General features: G+C 44.2%; 1 protein-coding gene across 1 annotated transcript in view; it reads left to right on the top strand.

Moving 5' to 3' along the window:
* The first annotated feature begins 3,903 nt into the window (after window positions 1-3,903).
* Window positions 3,904-14,380, top strand: part of NOS2 (nitric oxide synthase 2) — a 45,618-nt gene continuing 35,141 nt past the window's right edge. Inside the window, exons 1-4 of the mRNA XM_063146846.1 lie at window positions 3,904-4,023; window positions 7,251-7,332; window positions 8,654-8,767; window positions 9,494-9,642. Of these exons, the coding sequence (XP_063002916.1) occupies window positions 3,905-4,023; window positions 7,251-7,332; window positions 8,654-8,767; window positions 9,494-9,642 (464 nt within the window). The 5' untranslated portion in view covers window position 3,904. The remainder of the gene's footprint in view (window positions 4,024-7,250; window positions 7,333-8,653; window positions 8,768-9,493; window positions 9,643-14,380) is intronic.

Here is a 14,380-nt window from a genome sequence, read left to right on the forward strand (position 1 = left end):
GGCACAGCAGCTGCTGCCAAAAGACGGCGTAGTGGTCTACATCTTGGACATAAAGTTAAGGATATATATATATATTAGAACAATAGTGTTTAATATACAAGAATAAAATTAAGATTAACAGTAATATTGCATTAAAAGTGCAATAGCATATTGCACAGAAACAAATGTCTAACAGAAACAACGTAGAATAAAAAGGCCAAACGCGTTGCAACACAAAGTCTTCATCAGTGGCTAATGCAGGCTGCTGTATGCTCCCTGGAGACTTAATTGGGCTGATGTTAACAGTTCCCACAGTAATGTGGTAGAGGGTGTCACTCCCATTTGAAAATAATGCAGGGCCTCAGCCTTTTCAAACCGCCTAGGTCGTGGTCTTTAGATAAATGGCGCTATGTATCTATTGCACATTTGTTTCTGTGCAATATGCTATTGCACTTTTAAAGCAATATTACTGTTAATCTTAATTTTATTCTTGTATATTAAACACTGTTGTCCTACTGTGTGTGTGTGTATGTGTGTGTGTGTATATATATATATATATATATATATATATATATATATATATATATCCATATCCTTAACTTTTTGTTTAGTATTACATGTTTGTTGGTTAAGGATTTCACCTGTCTTTGCTCTTGCTACACCTTGGACCTGACATGAGAAAAAGGAGGAAGAATGGGACACAGCAGTTAGAACCCAACTCAAGCCCTACATATTGTGGGATTTAAGGTCATACATCTACGTAGGACTTTAGCTGAATTCTACCCAACATGGCTTCAAACTGTATAAGATGACCAGCACAAGATTTTCCAGGAGTTTCTTTTCCCAGCACCAGAGAGAAACATTGCTCTCAAAGTGAACAGCCTGGTTCTGCCGGTTTCCCTCTCTGTCCGGAACCGGTCTTTTGTAACATAAATGGCTTTTCGTTGTCTGTTGGACCAGACCCGCCCCCCCCCCCTCCAGTACTCTGCATTACAACAAGGAGCAAGATATTATTGTTGGGAATTTTCATTCCCTCCCCCATGCACCATTGTTCTACATGCATATCGATGTATGCCACCTCTGTATTGAGAACCGGTGCGGTGCAGTGGTTAGAGTGTTGGTCTTGGACTCAGGAGAGCCGAGTTCTAGTCCCCACTTGGGACTTTGGGTCGGTCACTAATTCTCAGCCTAACCTCCCTCACAGGGTTGTTGTCGTTGTAGGGATAAAATGGAGAGGAGGAGGGCTATGGAAATCACCATGGGTTCCTTGCAAGAGGAAAAAAGTCAGGATATAAATGTAATAATAAATATAAGCCTCTTCTTGCTCATCACAGGTAGCTGGGGATAAAGTGAGGAGAGATAGTGGGATTGAGGGTGGACCTGGGTCCACCATGTGGTGGAATTCCCGGTTCATACATAATCCTTGACCTGTTCTTTTGTCTGTTCTGGCTCCACATATTATTATTATTATTATTATTATTATTATTATTATTATTATCTTTCTTTTCTCGCTCGGGGCGGTTTTTCTAGGCAGAGATGGCGGGCTTTGCCAGGTCATGCTGTCTTTTACTGATTCAGGGATTTCCTGACTATTGAGCATGTTTTAAGTATGACTGCGTTCCGGATGTTGGCGTGGATGCGTTTTGTCAGGCCCAGTTTCTGAAAGTTTTCTGTATAGTTTTTTTGATGCTGCTGCTGCTGATAGTCAATTAATATCCCACCTATATACAAAATACCCTAGGCGGTATTTTAGTGTTATATGAGACAGCGAGAGAGCAAGAGAATGAAATGACTCTCTCCATACCATACAATGGGTAATTTAGAGAGGGGAGGCTTTTACATTATTTTATTTATTTATTTACTACATTTTTATACCGCCCAATAGCCGAATTCAAAGACTTTATTTATTTAAAACATTTCTTGGCGGCCTTTCAGAGCCCTCTCAAGGTGGTGGACAGCAATAAAACCCATAAAAACCGTTATATTAAGATTGATGAAAACACAATAAAAACAGCAATAAAAACAGCAATAAAACCAACAACAAAATCAGCAATAAAAACAGCCACCAAAGTTAAGCGAATTAGGAGAAGGCCGGAGTAGAATAACATGCTTTCAAGGGTTTCTTAAAAGCTGCAATGTTAGAGCATGGCAGATCCCTGGTGACAATTTATTCCAGAGTTGTGGGGCCACAGCAAAGAAGGCCCTTTCGCGTGTGGTTGTCCACATAGCTGCTCTCGCAGGTGGGCAAGTGAGAAAAATGAGACCACATCACACCAGTCCTTTTCCAGCTTCACTGGCTGCCAGTCCAGGTCCGGGCCCGATCCAAAGTGCTGGTATTAACATTTAAAGCCCTAAACGGCTTGGGGCCAGGTTATCTGAAGGAACGCCTCCGCTCATATGGACCTGCCCGGACCCTAAGGTCATCTTCAGGGGTCCTTCTCCGCGAGCCCCTGCTAAAGGAAGCGAGGCAGGTGGCTACCAGGAGCAGGGCCTTCTCTGCTGTGGCACCCCGGCTGTGGAATGAGCTCCCTAAGGAGGTTCGCCTGGCATCTACACCATATTCTTTCAGACGCCAGGTGAAGACTTTTTTATTCTCTCGGCATTTTAACAGGCTATAAATTCAATTTTAACTTTGCTGATTTAAATTTGTATTTTAAAATTGTATTTCTGCATTGGTTGTGCTTTTCTATTGTATTTTATATCATGTTTTTATGCTGTTTGTTTTATACTTCGAATGGTTTTAATTTTTGTGAACCGCCCAGAGAGCTTCGGCTATTGGGCAGTATAGAAATGCAATAAATAAATAAATACAACCATCTTCCCCTGTAATTTATTATACACTTCTATGGTGCCCCCCTTTGTTGTATGGGTGTGGGTTCCCCCCCCACCCTTTACAAAATAAAAAACAGCCAAAATGCTTTAGCCATCCTTCGTAGAAATTAGGTGCGGAGGTCAAGGCCCTTGAATTTAGACGTTCCAAAATCCAGAAATGTTGTCATTCATTTCTGAACTCATTTCAAAGTGTTTCTGGGTGCAGAAAACAAACCTCCATTGTTGTAGGCAGGTATGTTTCAGGTAGGGTGACCATATTTGGGAAACCAAAAAAGAGGACACCTAGTGTGTGTGTGGGGGGGAAGCAGCTTTCTGAGTCCTGCAGAAAGTACGTTATTCCCCCGCCACCTTAAAGAACCCGATTGGAGTGGAGGAGGGGAAAGGATTTCATTCTGCACCACCACCATCCACTCCAATTGGGGCCTTTTCTATAATGTCCACGAATGACCCACTTTCCCCTTTAAGACCTCAATTGGAGCTCGGGGTGGGGGAATGATGTGCCTCAAGAAAGCATGTCATTCCCTCCTGCCATGCTAATGGCAGCCTTAAAGAGGAAGGTGTGTCATTCCAGGACATTATTGAAAATTATAGAAAATCCCCCCTGACACCATGGAAAGAACAAAAACCAGGACAAATCCGGGGAAATCCTGACAGTTGGTCACCCTAGTTTCAGGCAGCAGTAGCGATGCCATGGAGGTAAGACTTTAGGGCAGGTGTCTGGGGCCCCACTAAGCAAAATAAACTTGAGGGCCCAGAAGGCAGCAGGGCTGGCTTAACTCATTCTAAAGTAAGTGAATAACTACACTGTCAGACCATTTGAAGTAAGTGAAGCAATACTCATTTGCATCTGCATTAGCATCCAGAGTGTAAAATTACTTCACTCCACCGCAGACGGCAATGAAATGTAAGTTGTGGCACAATGGCAGAGGTTTTGGGGAGATTTTGATCCTTCTGAGGACGCGGACGCATTTCTCCCTTTTTAACAGGACGATGATTCTCCGTTCCTGAAAGCCTTTGTTTTATATGTTTCCCTGAACAGGAGAGTGTCCACCTTGCTTAGTAGGACTTGGGTGCTGCCGAACGATCCCCTAATATGCGGAAAATGATGTGTCCTTGGCAGTTACTTTTTAAGCCTCAAGCCGGTAAAAACGAGTCCCAGGAGGAGAAGGACATCAACAACAACATGGAAAAAACCACCAGGAACGTTCGCAGGTGAGCTTGCCTGCTTTTCTCCTTCTCTCACCACTCAGTTGTTACCTGAGGAATGTGGCTGAAATTGAAATTGATTGAGAACGAATTCAGGACAGCCCAAACAAGGTACCGCTTCACGCAGCATACGTAATGGCATCAAATGTCATTACGGCCACTGGTTTATTTATTCAGGGTGCAACCCAATGCATTTTTACACAGGAAAAAAAAGTCCTACAATTCCCAGCAAGCCCCAGCCAGCATGGGAGTTGTAGGACTTCTGTCTGTCTAAACACACATAGCATTGCACCCGTATTGAATTCATTCCTATCCTGCCTTTCTGCCCCAAAATGACACTCAAAGCAGCTGACAATAAATTCCGCAGATTAAAAACCAAATCTCAATGGAAACATAACATAACAAACAAGTTAAAAACACAATTCAAAACGCGAACAACCAAAGAAATAAACTGCACCCCTTTTCTAGGATACTCCATTCCCTTCCTGGTTTCCCATTTTTCCTCCCCGCCCCATCAATCAGTAAAATCCCATGTCTATTGAGCATGCTCAGTCCTCATTGGGCTCTTTTTCGGGGGGGGGCTGTTTGCCAGGGGTGTGTGCCTCCTTAAGTTTTGTTTCCCTGTTTTGTACTTCTGCAAAATATTAGAACCTTGGGTTCAAATCCTGAATCAACCATGAAGCTCACTGAGTGTTCTTGGGTTAGTCTCTCTCTCTCGGCCTGACCTTCCTCACAGGGTTGTTGTGAGGATAAACGGCAGAGGACAAAGAACCGTGTGCACAATCGTGTGCTCCTTGGAGGAAGGGTGGGATAAAAACACAATCAGTCAATCAATAACCTCTCCTGTATCCTGGCAAGCATCAAAATGAAAAGGAAGAGATAAGTTCAGAAGTCATTATTATACTGGAAACCAAGGAAATACATAGCTATTTTCTGAACGAGCACTTAGCCTGGGACTCTTTGAAATATCCGCCCAGTTAATCCCCCAAAGTAATAACTTCTGTCAATTACTTTCCCTGCCTTTGTTTTGCTACTATAACTAGCTTGCTACCAGTTTATATTTGAAGCGGCTTGACGTGGGCCCTTTGTTCTGTCCCCCAGTCTTTGCATCACCCTAAGCGTGGCCGGAACGCCAGGGATCGCCCTTCCCAATTTAACCAGGCTTGGGAAACTTCTCCTGTTTACCTAAGCAGTGGAGTGAGGGCTAATGGCCTTCCTCTCATGGGCTAGATGGGACTGAGGGTTCAAGGCAGCTTCCTATGTTTCTATGAGACATCACAGGGCAGTGACGTGCCCAGGGTATCATAGGATCATAGAACAGTAGAGTTGGAAGGGGCCCACAAGGCCATCAAGTCCAACCCCCTGCTCATTGCAGGAATCCACCTTAAAGCATCCTTGACCGATGGCTGTCCAGCTGCCTCTTGAAGGCCTCTAATGTGGGAAAGCCCACAACCTCCCTAGGTCATTGGTTCCATTGTCGTACTGCCCTGACAGTCAGGAAGTTTTTCCTGATGTCCAGCCGGAATCTGGCTTCCTGTAACTTGAGCCCATTATTCCGTGTCCTGCACTCTGGGAGGATCGAGAAGAGATCCTGGCCCTGCTCTGTGCGACAACCTTTTAAGTATTTGAAGAGTGCTATCATGTCTCCCCTCAATCTTCTCTTCTCCAGGCTAAACACGCCCAGTTCGTTTCCTTTTGAATGAGAGAGTACTCGAGATTGATCCATGGTACTTGTGTATTTTTTTCTTTCTTTAGAAATATACCAGTAGCACAGGTTTGGCAACCTGGAGCCCTCCAGATGTTTTGGAGAATGACTTCCAGGATCCCTGGCTATTATCCATGCCTTCTGGAAGGTCCCAACCATTTGGAGGTCACCAAGTCTCCTGATAAATGGGGGAGGCAAATGGCATAAATACTCCTACAAGGGAACTGATCGGCTAGCCCATATCAGAACCAAAGATGGGAGTTGTACATCTCCAAATGCCTTCAACTAATCACATGTCTATACCACCCAATAGCCAAAGCTATCGGAGCAGTTCACAACAATTCTATCTTTGTTCAGAATGGCAGCATTTTCTCACTCACACTCATGGGCTGGCAGCCGTGACACTGTTCAGCTGGTGGGTCAGGATTCACAAGTCGATTCTGGCCCCACCGAATAAGAAAAGGGGTTCCTTTATCTTAATAGATAACTTTCTTGGGGAACATCACGGAATTCCAACTTGTAAAAAAGTTTGATATTATCCGTTTGGGCAAGAATGGAGATAATGGTTCACCCATCCCACTGCAGGTGTTAATTAACTTAGCCAGACTTGTATTATTGTATTATTCATAGAATTATAGGATAGCAGAGTTGGAAGGGGCCTACAAGGCCATGGAGTCCAACCCCCTGCTCAATGCAGGAATCCACCCTAAAGCATCCCTGACGGGTGGTTGTCCAGCTGCCTCTTGAATGACTCTAGTGTGGGAGAGCCCACAACCTCCCTAGGGAACTGATTCCATTGTCGTACTGCTCTAACAGTCAGGAAGTTTTTCCTGATGTCCAGCTGGAATCTGGCTTCCTTTAACTTGAGCCCATTATTCCATTATTGTCAATTACTGCTGTGGTGAATAGTCACTGTGTATGTTTTGCATTAATTGAATTGTCACAGAGCATTCTTTACGCGTTCTGTTGTCACTTGACCTCACTGTTTATCTTCCGTTTGCCAGTGTGTGTGTGTGTGTGCAATTACCAGCAATGGAGCTGTGAAAAAGAACTATGTGGCCTAGAATTGTATTGTATAAAAGAACATACAGCAAGAGAGTTGAGAGGAACCCAAAATGGAAAAGAATTCCTAGGGTAGCTTTATACAGTACTGGAATAGAATACCAGTTATGAAAATGTTGATAGGGGTGTAATTTAAGCAATAAAGAACAGGATATAAACAGATAGGAATCCTGTCTTTCTTTTTCATATATCTGGTAATCCTAGAGAGAGGAAGAGAAATATGAACATATCCACATAAAGTGTGTATATCAAGTTGCAATTCATTGTGAGTTTTCCTGGATTTAAAATAGTTGAACGGCATTATTAAGGGAGGAATTAGGAGATGCAGACACACACACCCTCCCCAACTTTAGGGCAGTGAAGTGTAGTGGGTAGAGTGTAGGACTAGGGCTGCCAACACCCGGGTTCAAATCCTCACTCAGCCATGGCGATTCTCTTAACATCAATTTCTTCTTTGTTCTTCTAGCTTGGCGAAACAGGAAGGAGCCGTTTTAAATGGCCTAAGCGAGAAACCAGATGTGATCATGCACACAGCAACAGCGGGAGAAGTGAGTCTGAATTTGAGATACTCTTATTCCAAAAGGTCTTCAGAGTTGAAGGCTGCACACTGATCTGGGAGCCGATGTGGTGTAGCAGCTACAGTATTGGGCTAGGACGTGGGAGGGCCAGATCCTGATTTTGGGTGTACCCGTACCTGTACTCAACGTCTAAGGTCTTCCTCTGGTGCCTACTTCAAGGGAAGCTCGGAGGACAGTGACAAGAGAGAGGGTCTTCTCTGTGGTGGCCCCCCAATTATGGAATGATCTCCCTGATGAGGCCTGCCTGGCGCCAACATTGCTATCTTTTCGGCGATTTTTCTTTTCCCCCAGGCATTTAGCAATATTGTGATGAGTTTCACCAATCCTGAATCTGTTTTTAGGTTCATAGCTTAAAGTTGTTTATAGTTGGGCTCTGGAGGTACGGAAGCTTTTGCTTGCCATATAGGATCAAATTTTACTAATCTGAGATTACATGCGGGCCAGTACTGGTACTGCAATTGAGCCTACTATCAGTTTTATATTATTATCTGATTGCGGTGAGATGGTGTGTGGACATGCTATTACGTTATTATGTTAATATGTTATTTTGCTACTATTTTATCTGTTTGCGAATGGCCTAGTCAGCTAACAAGCAATAAAGATTGATTGACGGATATCTAAGTTTTTGTGTATGTTGCATGTTTTTGTGGCTTTAAATTTTGTATATTTTAAATTGTATTATTATTATTAATAATACATGTAATAAGTAATAACAATTGTTTTAATCTTATGTAAACCACCGAGAGAGCTTTGGCTATGGGGTGGCATAGAAATGTAATTATTATTAATAATAATAATAATAATAATAATAATAATAGGACAGCAAATTGTAACGTTATTTAATTTATCAGTCTTGTATTTTTGCTGCACGTGAGGATTTTGTGGGACAAATTAAGTTGCTGGTCTTAGCTACTGTGCACTTTGACGTGGGTTGGCAATGTGGTGGGGGAGGGAACACTTGGGCCAGCAACAGAGGCAAGGAGGCAGTAAGCCTACATATACCAGTTCCTGGGGAACATGGGCGGGAGGGTGCTGTTGGACTGGATGGACCCTTGGTCCTGTTTCCTGCTCACCTCAGGCAGCAAAATGTCTATAAAAGAGAGAGACAGTTTCTGTGGTGGGTTCAAATCCTTCCTCAGCTCTGAAGTTTGCCTGACAGCCTTGGGCAAGCCATTCTCAGCCTTGTCCTACCTCACAAAGTTGTTGTGAAGACAAGACAAGAGACCTGAGGCCCAAAGGTGACAAAGGAATGACATCATATGTATTTCTTTTGGGTTTCTTTTCTGCTCAGAAACTTCTCCAAAATGGCGCCAGGAACGGCACTGGGTGCCCAAGGCATTTCAAAATTAAAAACTGGGAAAACGGATCAACCTTTCAAGATGTGTTACACCACCAGGCCAAAGAGGTACATGGATAGAAGAAGATGAGGATTTAGGAGATCCTTCTCACTCTCTGGGCCTATTCAGACAACACGCTAAGCCATGGTTTGTCCGCTAACCCTTTTGCAGCAAATGGTTAGTGAGTGTGTTTAAACCGTAGGTATGTAGCCACCATGGTTAGGAATGGTTCATATGACAATCTAAGGTTTAGCTCAAAATGCTTAATCACCATGGTTTAGTGTGTCGTCATGTGTCACCATATATGTCACCATATGTGCTAATTGTGGTTAGCAAATTGGACACTCCTCTGCGCACTATATTATATTAGGACAGTGACAGCTGCAGACAGTTGGGAGGGGGGATGAAAAACTGGGATGTAATGGAGTAGCCTAGAAGCGGGCATGGCTGGCTGGAATCTTAAACAGGAACATTCCACACTGCAGCCTTGTGCTGCAGGTCCTGCTCATTCTTAACAAAATGAAAATTCTAAAGGCACCAACGTAGAAGCCTGACTTTGAAAATTGCTTACGTGCGATGAGCCACTGCTCCAGGTGATGGCTCTAAGGCCAACCATGGACATGGAGACATTGATTGGCATTTCCCTCTTACTTAGAATCATAGAATCATAGAATAGCAGAGTTGGAAGTGACCTAAAAGGCCATCTAGTCCAACCCCCTGCTCAATGCAGGAATCCACCCTAAAGCATCCCTGACAGATGGTTGTCCAACTTTATTTTGTTTCTTTCTTTTCAGGCTTTTAACTGCCGGACCAGAGTTTGTCAGGGGTCTCTCATGAACCCCAAAAGTTTGGTCAGGGGTCCCCGAGACGGACCCATCCCCAGAGACGAATTATTACGCCAAGCGACGGAGTTTGTCAATCGGTTCTACGATGCGTTGAAAGAGTGAGCCGCTTTTGACTTGCCATGATCCTATCCTGTGAATCAGTCTGTTATGGTTGTCTCTGGGGGGCTTTTTAGATGGGGGGGGGGGAAGGTTGTGGCAAGTTAGTTTATCCCAGTTCGAGCTCTAACAGTGCAATATCCTGTCTCTTTGCTGCTTTGGGTGTAAAAGAGAGAGAGAGAGAGAGAGAGAGAGAATGTGTGTTTCCTGTTTGAATGTTCACTGGGGGGTGGGGGGGCTGTTCCACACCCAGGACATAGAAAATTTATACAATAATTCGAAACACTTGACTAAGCATTTTCGACCGTTGAAAGCGCTTCATGTGTGTTACTTAGTTCTCTTCCTTATAACAGCCCTTTAAGTTAAGTCAATATTATTATCTTCCATTTTGCTGAGAGGGAAACTGAGGCTGGCAGAGAGAAAGAGAAAGAGAGAGAGAGAGATTAACTGGCTGGTTTAACACCAGCTGGGGAAGACTCGAACCAGGAGCATCCTGATCCATCTTGTAGCTACTGTTTTGCCAAGGGCCAAAGCAATAGCTGAGCACCTGGTTTGCAGGATGCAAGAGATCCCAAATTCAACCCTGAGCACCCACTACTAGTCAGAGTATTATTTATTTAAAATACTTTAGGGTGCCTTTAAGAGTGAAATTGTCTCAAGATAATAAACATATGAAAGTATACAAATAGGCAACACATAAATATCCAATAGCATGCTAAAGAAGACTATAAAAACGGATTACACCAATAAAACCTCTAGCCCACAGATTAGGGGGAAGGCCAGCAAAGACAGGTGGTGCTTCAGAGTAGGGATGTGCATGGACCCCCCGATCCTCTTCGCTCCTGATCCGCAAATTGCGGATCAAGTCCGCTCCGCCCCGCCTCGACCTGCCTAGTGTCCGCTCCGCTGCAAAGTTCCGGCTCTGAATCGGAGCTCCGCAGCGGCGGGGAGTGGAGCCAGGTAAGGCCCCCCTCCCTCCTCCCCCTTACCTGTGTCTGTCCTGGCCCATCCCAACTTCACTAGAGCCCGCGGCTCAACCAGGAACTGTAGGCCCCGGCCTACACTTCCTGGTTGAGCCGCGGGCTCTAGTGAAACTGGCGAGAGGCCACAATGGATGCAGGTAAGACCACCCTCCCCCTTACCTGGCTCTGCAGCGGTGGCGGCAGCAGGGCCAGGTAACCCCCTCCCTCCTCCCTCTTACCTGCATCCGTTCGTGGACCTCTGTTGAACCTGATCTGCATCTTGTTTGAGGAACATTGTCATGGATTAGTTCATCAAAGCTAGAACAAAGAAAAAATGTCTTGAGGCTAATTCTTCCAAGAGTAGGTTTTTAATCATTTCTCCTGTTCTAAGTTAGCTCCGTAGGTGATCCAGGGGTGTGTATGTGTGTTTTAGAAAACATTTTAAGAAGCAAATTGGTTTTGAAATTAGCAGCCTCTCTGCCAATTATTTTTTTATGAAAGCAGCTTCTGATAATCAAGAACTTTCATCCTTCTCTCTTACTTATTGCTCCTGGGGCAATTTTTAAATTAGATCAAATGAGCTTTTGTTTCCCTAGTGACTTTAGAGCAATAAATCTGTAGCTATTGACAACCGTCAAAGAACGATGAAAGGAAATATCAGATTCTCAGATTCATTTGCCGTTTTGCAATGTCACCATGTTAAGGTCAAAGAGGCCTGACCATTCATGGCACCACCGACCTTCAGCCCTCCTTCTAAACTAACCCCCTCCACATACACACACTTTGGCCTTTCCTCACAGGCAAGTGTCATGAGTCCCTTCAAATTTGAGCACCTTTTCCACCTTGATCATAACCTTTCTGGTTGCCCAATCTCAAAACTGTCCACAATATTCCATGATGAAAGGGGTTCAGGGTTTGTACCATATTCCATTCCAGCATAGAATCATAGAATAATAGAGCTGGAAGGGACATATAAGGCCATTGAGTCCAACCCCCTGCTCAATGCAGGAATCCACCTTAAAGCAACCCTGACTGATGGCTTTCCAGCTGCATCTTGAAGGCCTCTAATGTGGGAGAGCCCACAACCTCCCTAGATCATTGGTTCCATTGTTGTACTTCTCTATCAGCCAGGACGTTTTTCCTGATGTCCAGCCAGAATTTGGCTTCCTGTAACTTGAGCCCATTAGTCCATGTCCTGCATTCTGAGATGATCGAAAAGAGATCCTGACCCTCCTCTGCGTGACAACCTTTCAAGTCTTTGAAAAGTGCTATCATGTCTCCCCTCAATCTTCTCTTCTCCAGGCTAAACATGCCCAGTTCTTTCAGTGTCTCCTCATAGGGCTTTGTTTCCAGAGCCCTGATCATCCTGGTTGCCCTCCTCTGAACACGCTCCAGCTTGTCTGCATCCTTCTTGAAGTGTGGTGCCCAGAACTGGACTCAAGATGAGGCCTAACCAGTGTTGAATAGATCATAGAATCATAGAATAGCAGAGTTGGAAGGGGCCTACAAGGCCATCGAGTCCAACCCACTGCTCAATGCAGGAATCCACCCTAAAGCATACTTGACAAATGGTTGTCCAGCTGCCTCTTGAATGCCTCTAGTGTGGGAGAGCCCACAACCTCCCTAGGTAACTGGTTCCATTGTCGTACTGCTCTAACAGTCAGGACGTTTTTCCTGGTGTCCAGTTGGAATCTGGCTTCCTTTAACTTGAGCCCGTTATTCCATGTCCTGCACTCTGGGAGGATCGAGAAGAGACAACCTTTTAAGTATTTGAAGAGTGCTATCATGTCTCCCCTAGACTTATTTCTAATCTGATTTAGATGTATGTAAATGTATCACATACATGATCACCACTGTTAAAGCTGACACCAACAACCATGTGTGTGATAGATTTCCATGTGCCATGTGCCATGTGCTGAATTAGAATCCGCTTACAAATCATGATAGGCAAACTTCCCCTGGGTGAATTTGTTATTTCTACATATAATAATGAACTGATCCATGTAAGCTTAAAACAAACTCTTGTTTTGTGACTCTGAGCTTTTGCGCGTGCACAGTCGCAAAGTTCATTTTGCGAGCTGTGGCTTGGAAATATGTACTAGGTTGTGATGTCCTGTGCACTGCTGTCGTGACTGGTGGTCTCCACGTGGCCTGCCTATGTGACATGATGTTTTCTCCCCATTGCAATGATAAGGGAAGCAGCGATGGGCACACTAGATAATTCAAGGGTTAAACCAACGAACTCTGCACATGCACAGAAATAGTATTGTTTAGAAAGAAACTGTACATGCTCACAAGTTCATGATCAATTCTGAATTTAATAGCAAATTCGTAAAATGTCAGTCAGGATCTTTAAAAAGGTGAGCTTTACGAACAGACGAAATTCGGCCAGTGAGCCAACGAATTGTGAAATGCATCATTATCACTTCTTCCAAGAAGTTTTGCTGAATCAAAATGAGCATGTACAATATAATCCTTATAAAGAGCTTGTTGACTTTGTTGGAATAAATTTGGGGAGGGTTCCCCCCCCCAATAATCATGCCAAACCATGGTTTGACCTTCCAAAGGTACAATACGCAAACCTTGGTTTAGAACTGCTTCTCTGCTTTCATTTTCGATTCTCTCAACACACAGCTTTCTAAATTCACTCCTTTCTACAGAACACAGAAGCCCCTTGAGGCAGCCTGATAGCCAGAATTCTTGCTTGTCAATTCAGACATTACACCAAACCAGAGTTAACAAGCCATCTGCAAACCATGCCTTCTGACTGGGGTTTTCCGGCTGATCGTAAACCATGCTTTGTTAATTTAGGAAACAAATTAACAAATTTGTTAAACAAATTTGTGGAAACAAAGCCCTGTGAGGAGAGACTGACAGAACTGGGCGTGTTTAGCCTGGAGAAGACTGAGGGGAGACATGATAGCCCTCTTCAAATACTTAAAAGGTTGTCACACAGAGGAGGGCCAGGATCTCTTCTCGATCCTCCCACAGTGCAGGACATAGAATTATGGGCTGAAGTTAAAGGAAGCCAGATTCTGGCTGGACATCAGGAAAAACTCCTGACTGTTAGAGCAGTACGACAATGGAACCAATAACCTAGGGAGGTCATGGACTCTCCCACCCAAGATTCAGCTGGACAGCCATCGCTCAGGGATGCTTTAATGGGGATTCCTGCAATGAGCAAGTGGTTGGACCTGATGGCCTTAGAGGCCCCTTCTGACTCTACTATTCTATGATTCTGTGATTCTGTGACCTGGGTATGTTCTTTAACCTGGAGAAGAAGCAATTAAGGGGAGACATGATAGCAGTGTTCAAATACCTGAAGAGCTCTCATGCGGAAGATGGAATAGACCAGTCCTCTGTTGGTCCCAAGGGCAGGACTAGAGTCAAGGGGTGGGAATTATAGAGAAGCTGATTTTGGCTAAACATTAGAAGAAATGTCCTGAAGCCAGATTCCGGCTGGACATCAGGAAAAACTTCCTGACTGTTAGAGCAGTACGACAATGGAATCAGTGATCTAGGGATGTCGTGGGCTCTCCCACACTAGAGGCCTTCAAGAGGCAGCTGGACAACCATCTGTCAGGGATGTTTTAGCGTGGATTCCTGCATTGAGCAGGGGATTGGACTCAATGGCCTTATAGGCCCCTTCCAACTCTACTATTCTATTATTCACCTACACCAAGCAGGATGGTGCACTATGAAAGCTGTATGAAAGGGGGTATATAAAAGGCAGGAGCCACACTATGGCTTTAGAACAGCATTGAAGTGCACTGACAGG

This window comes from Elgaria multicarinata, chromosome 22, assembly GCF_023053635.1.
Source record: "Elgaria multicarinata webbii isolate HBS135686 ecotype San Diego chromosome 22, rElgMul1.1.pri, whole genome shotgun sequence".
Taxonomy (NCBI): domain Eukaryota; kingdom Metazoa; phylum Chordata; class Lepidosauria; order Squamata; family Anguidae; genus Elgaria; species Elgaria multicarinata.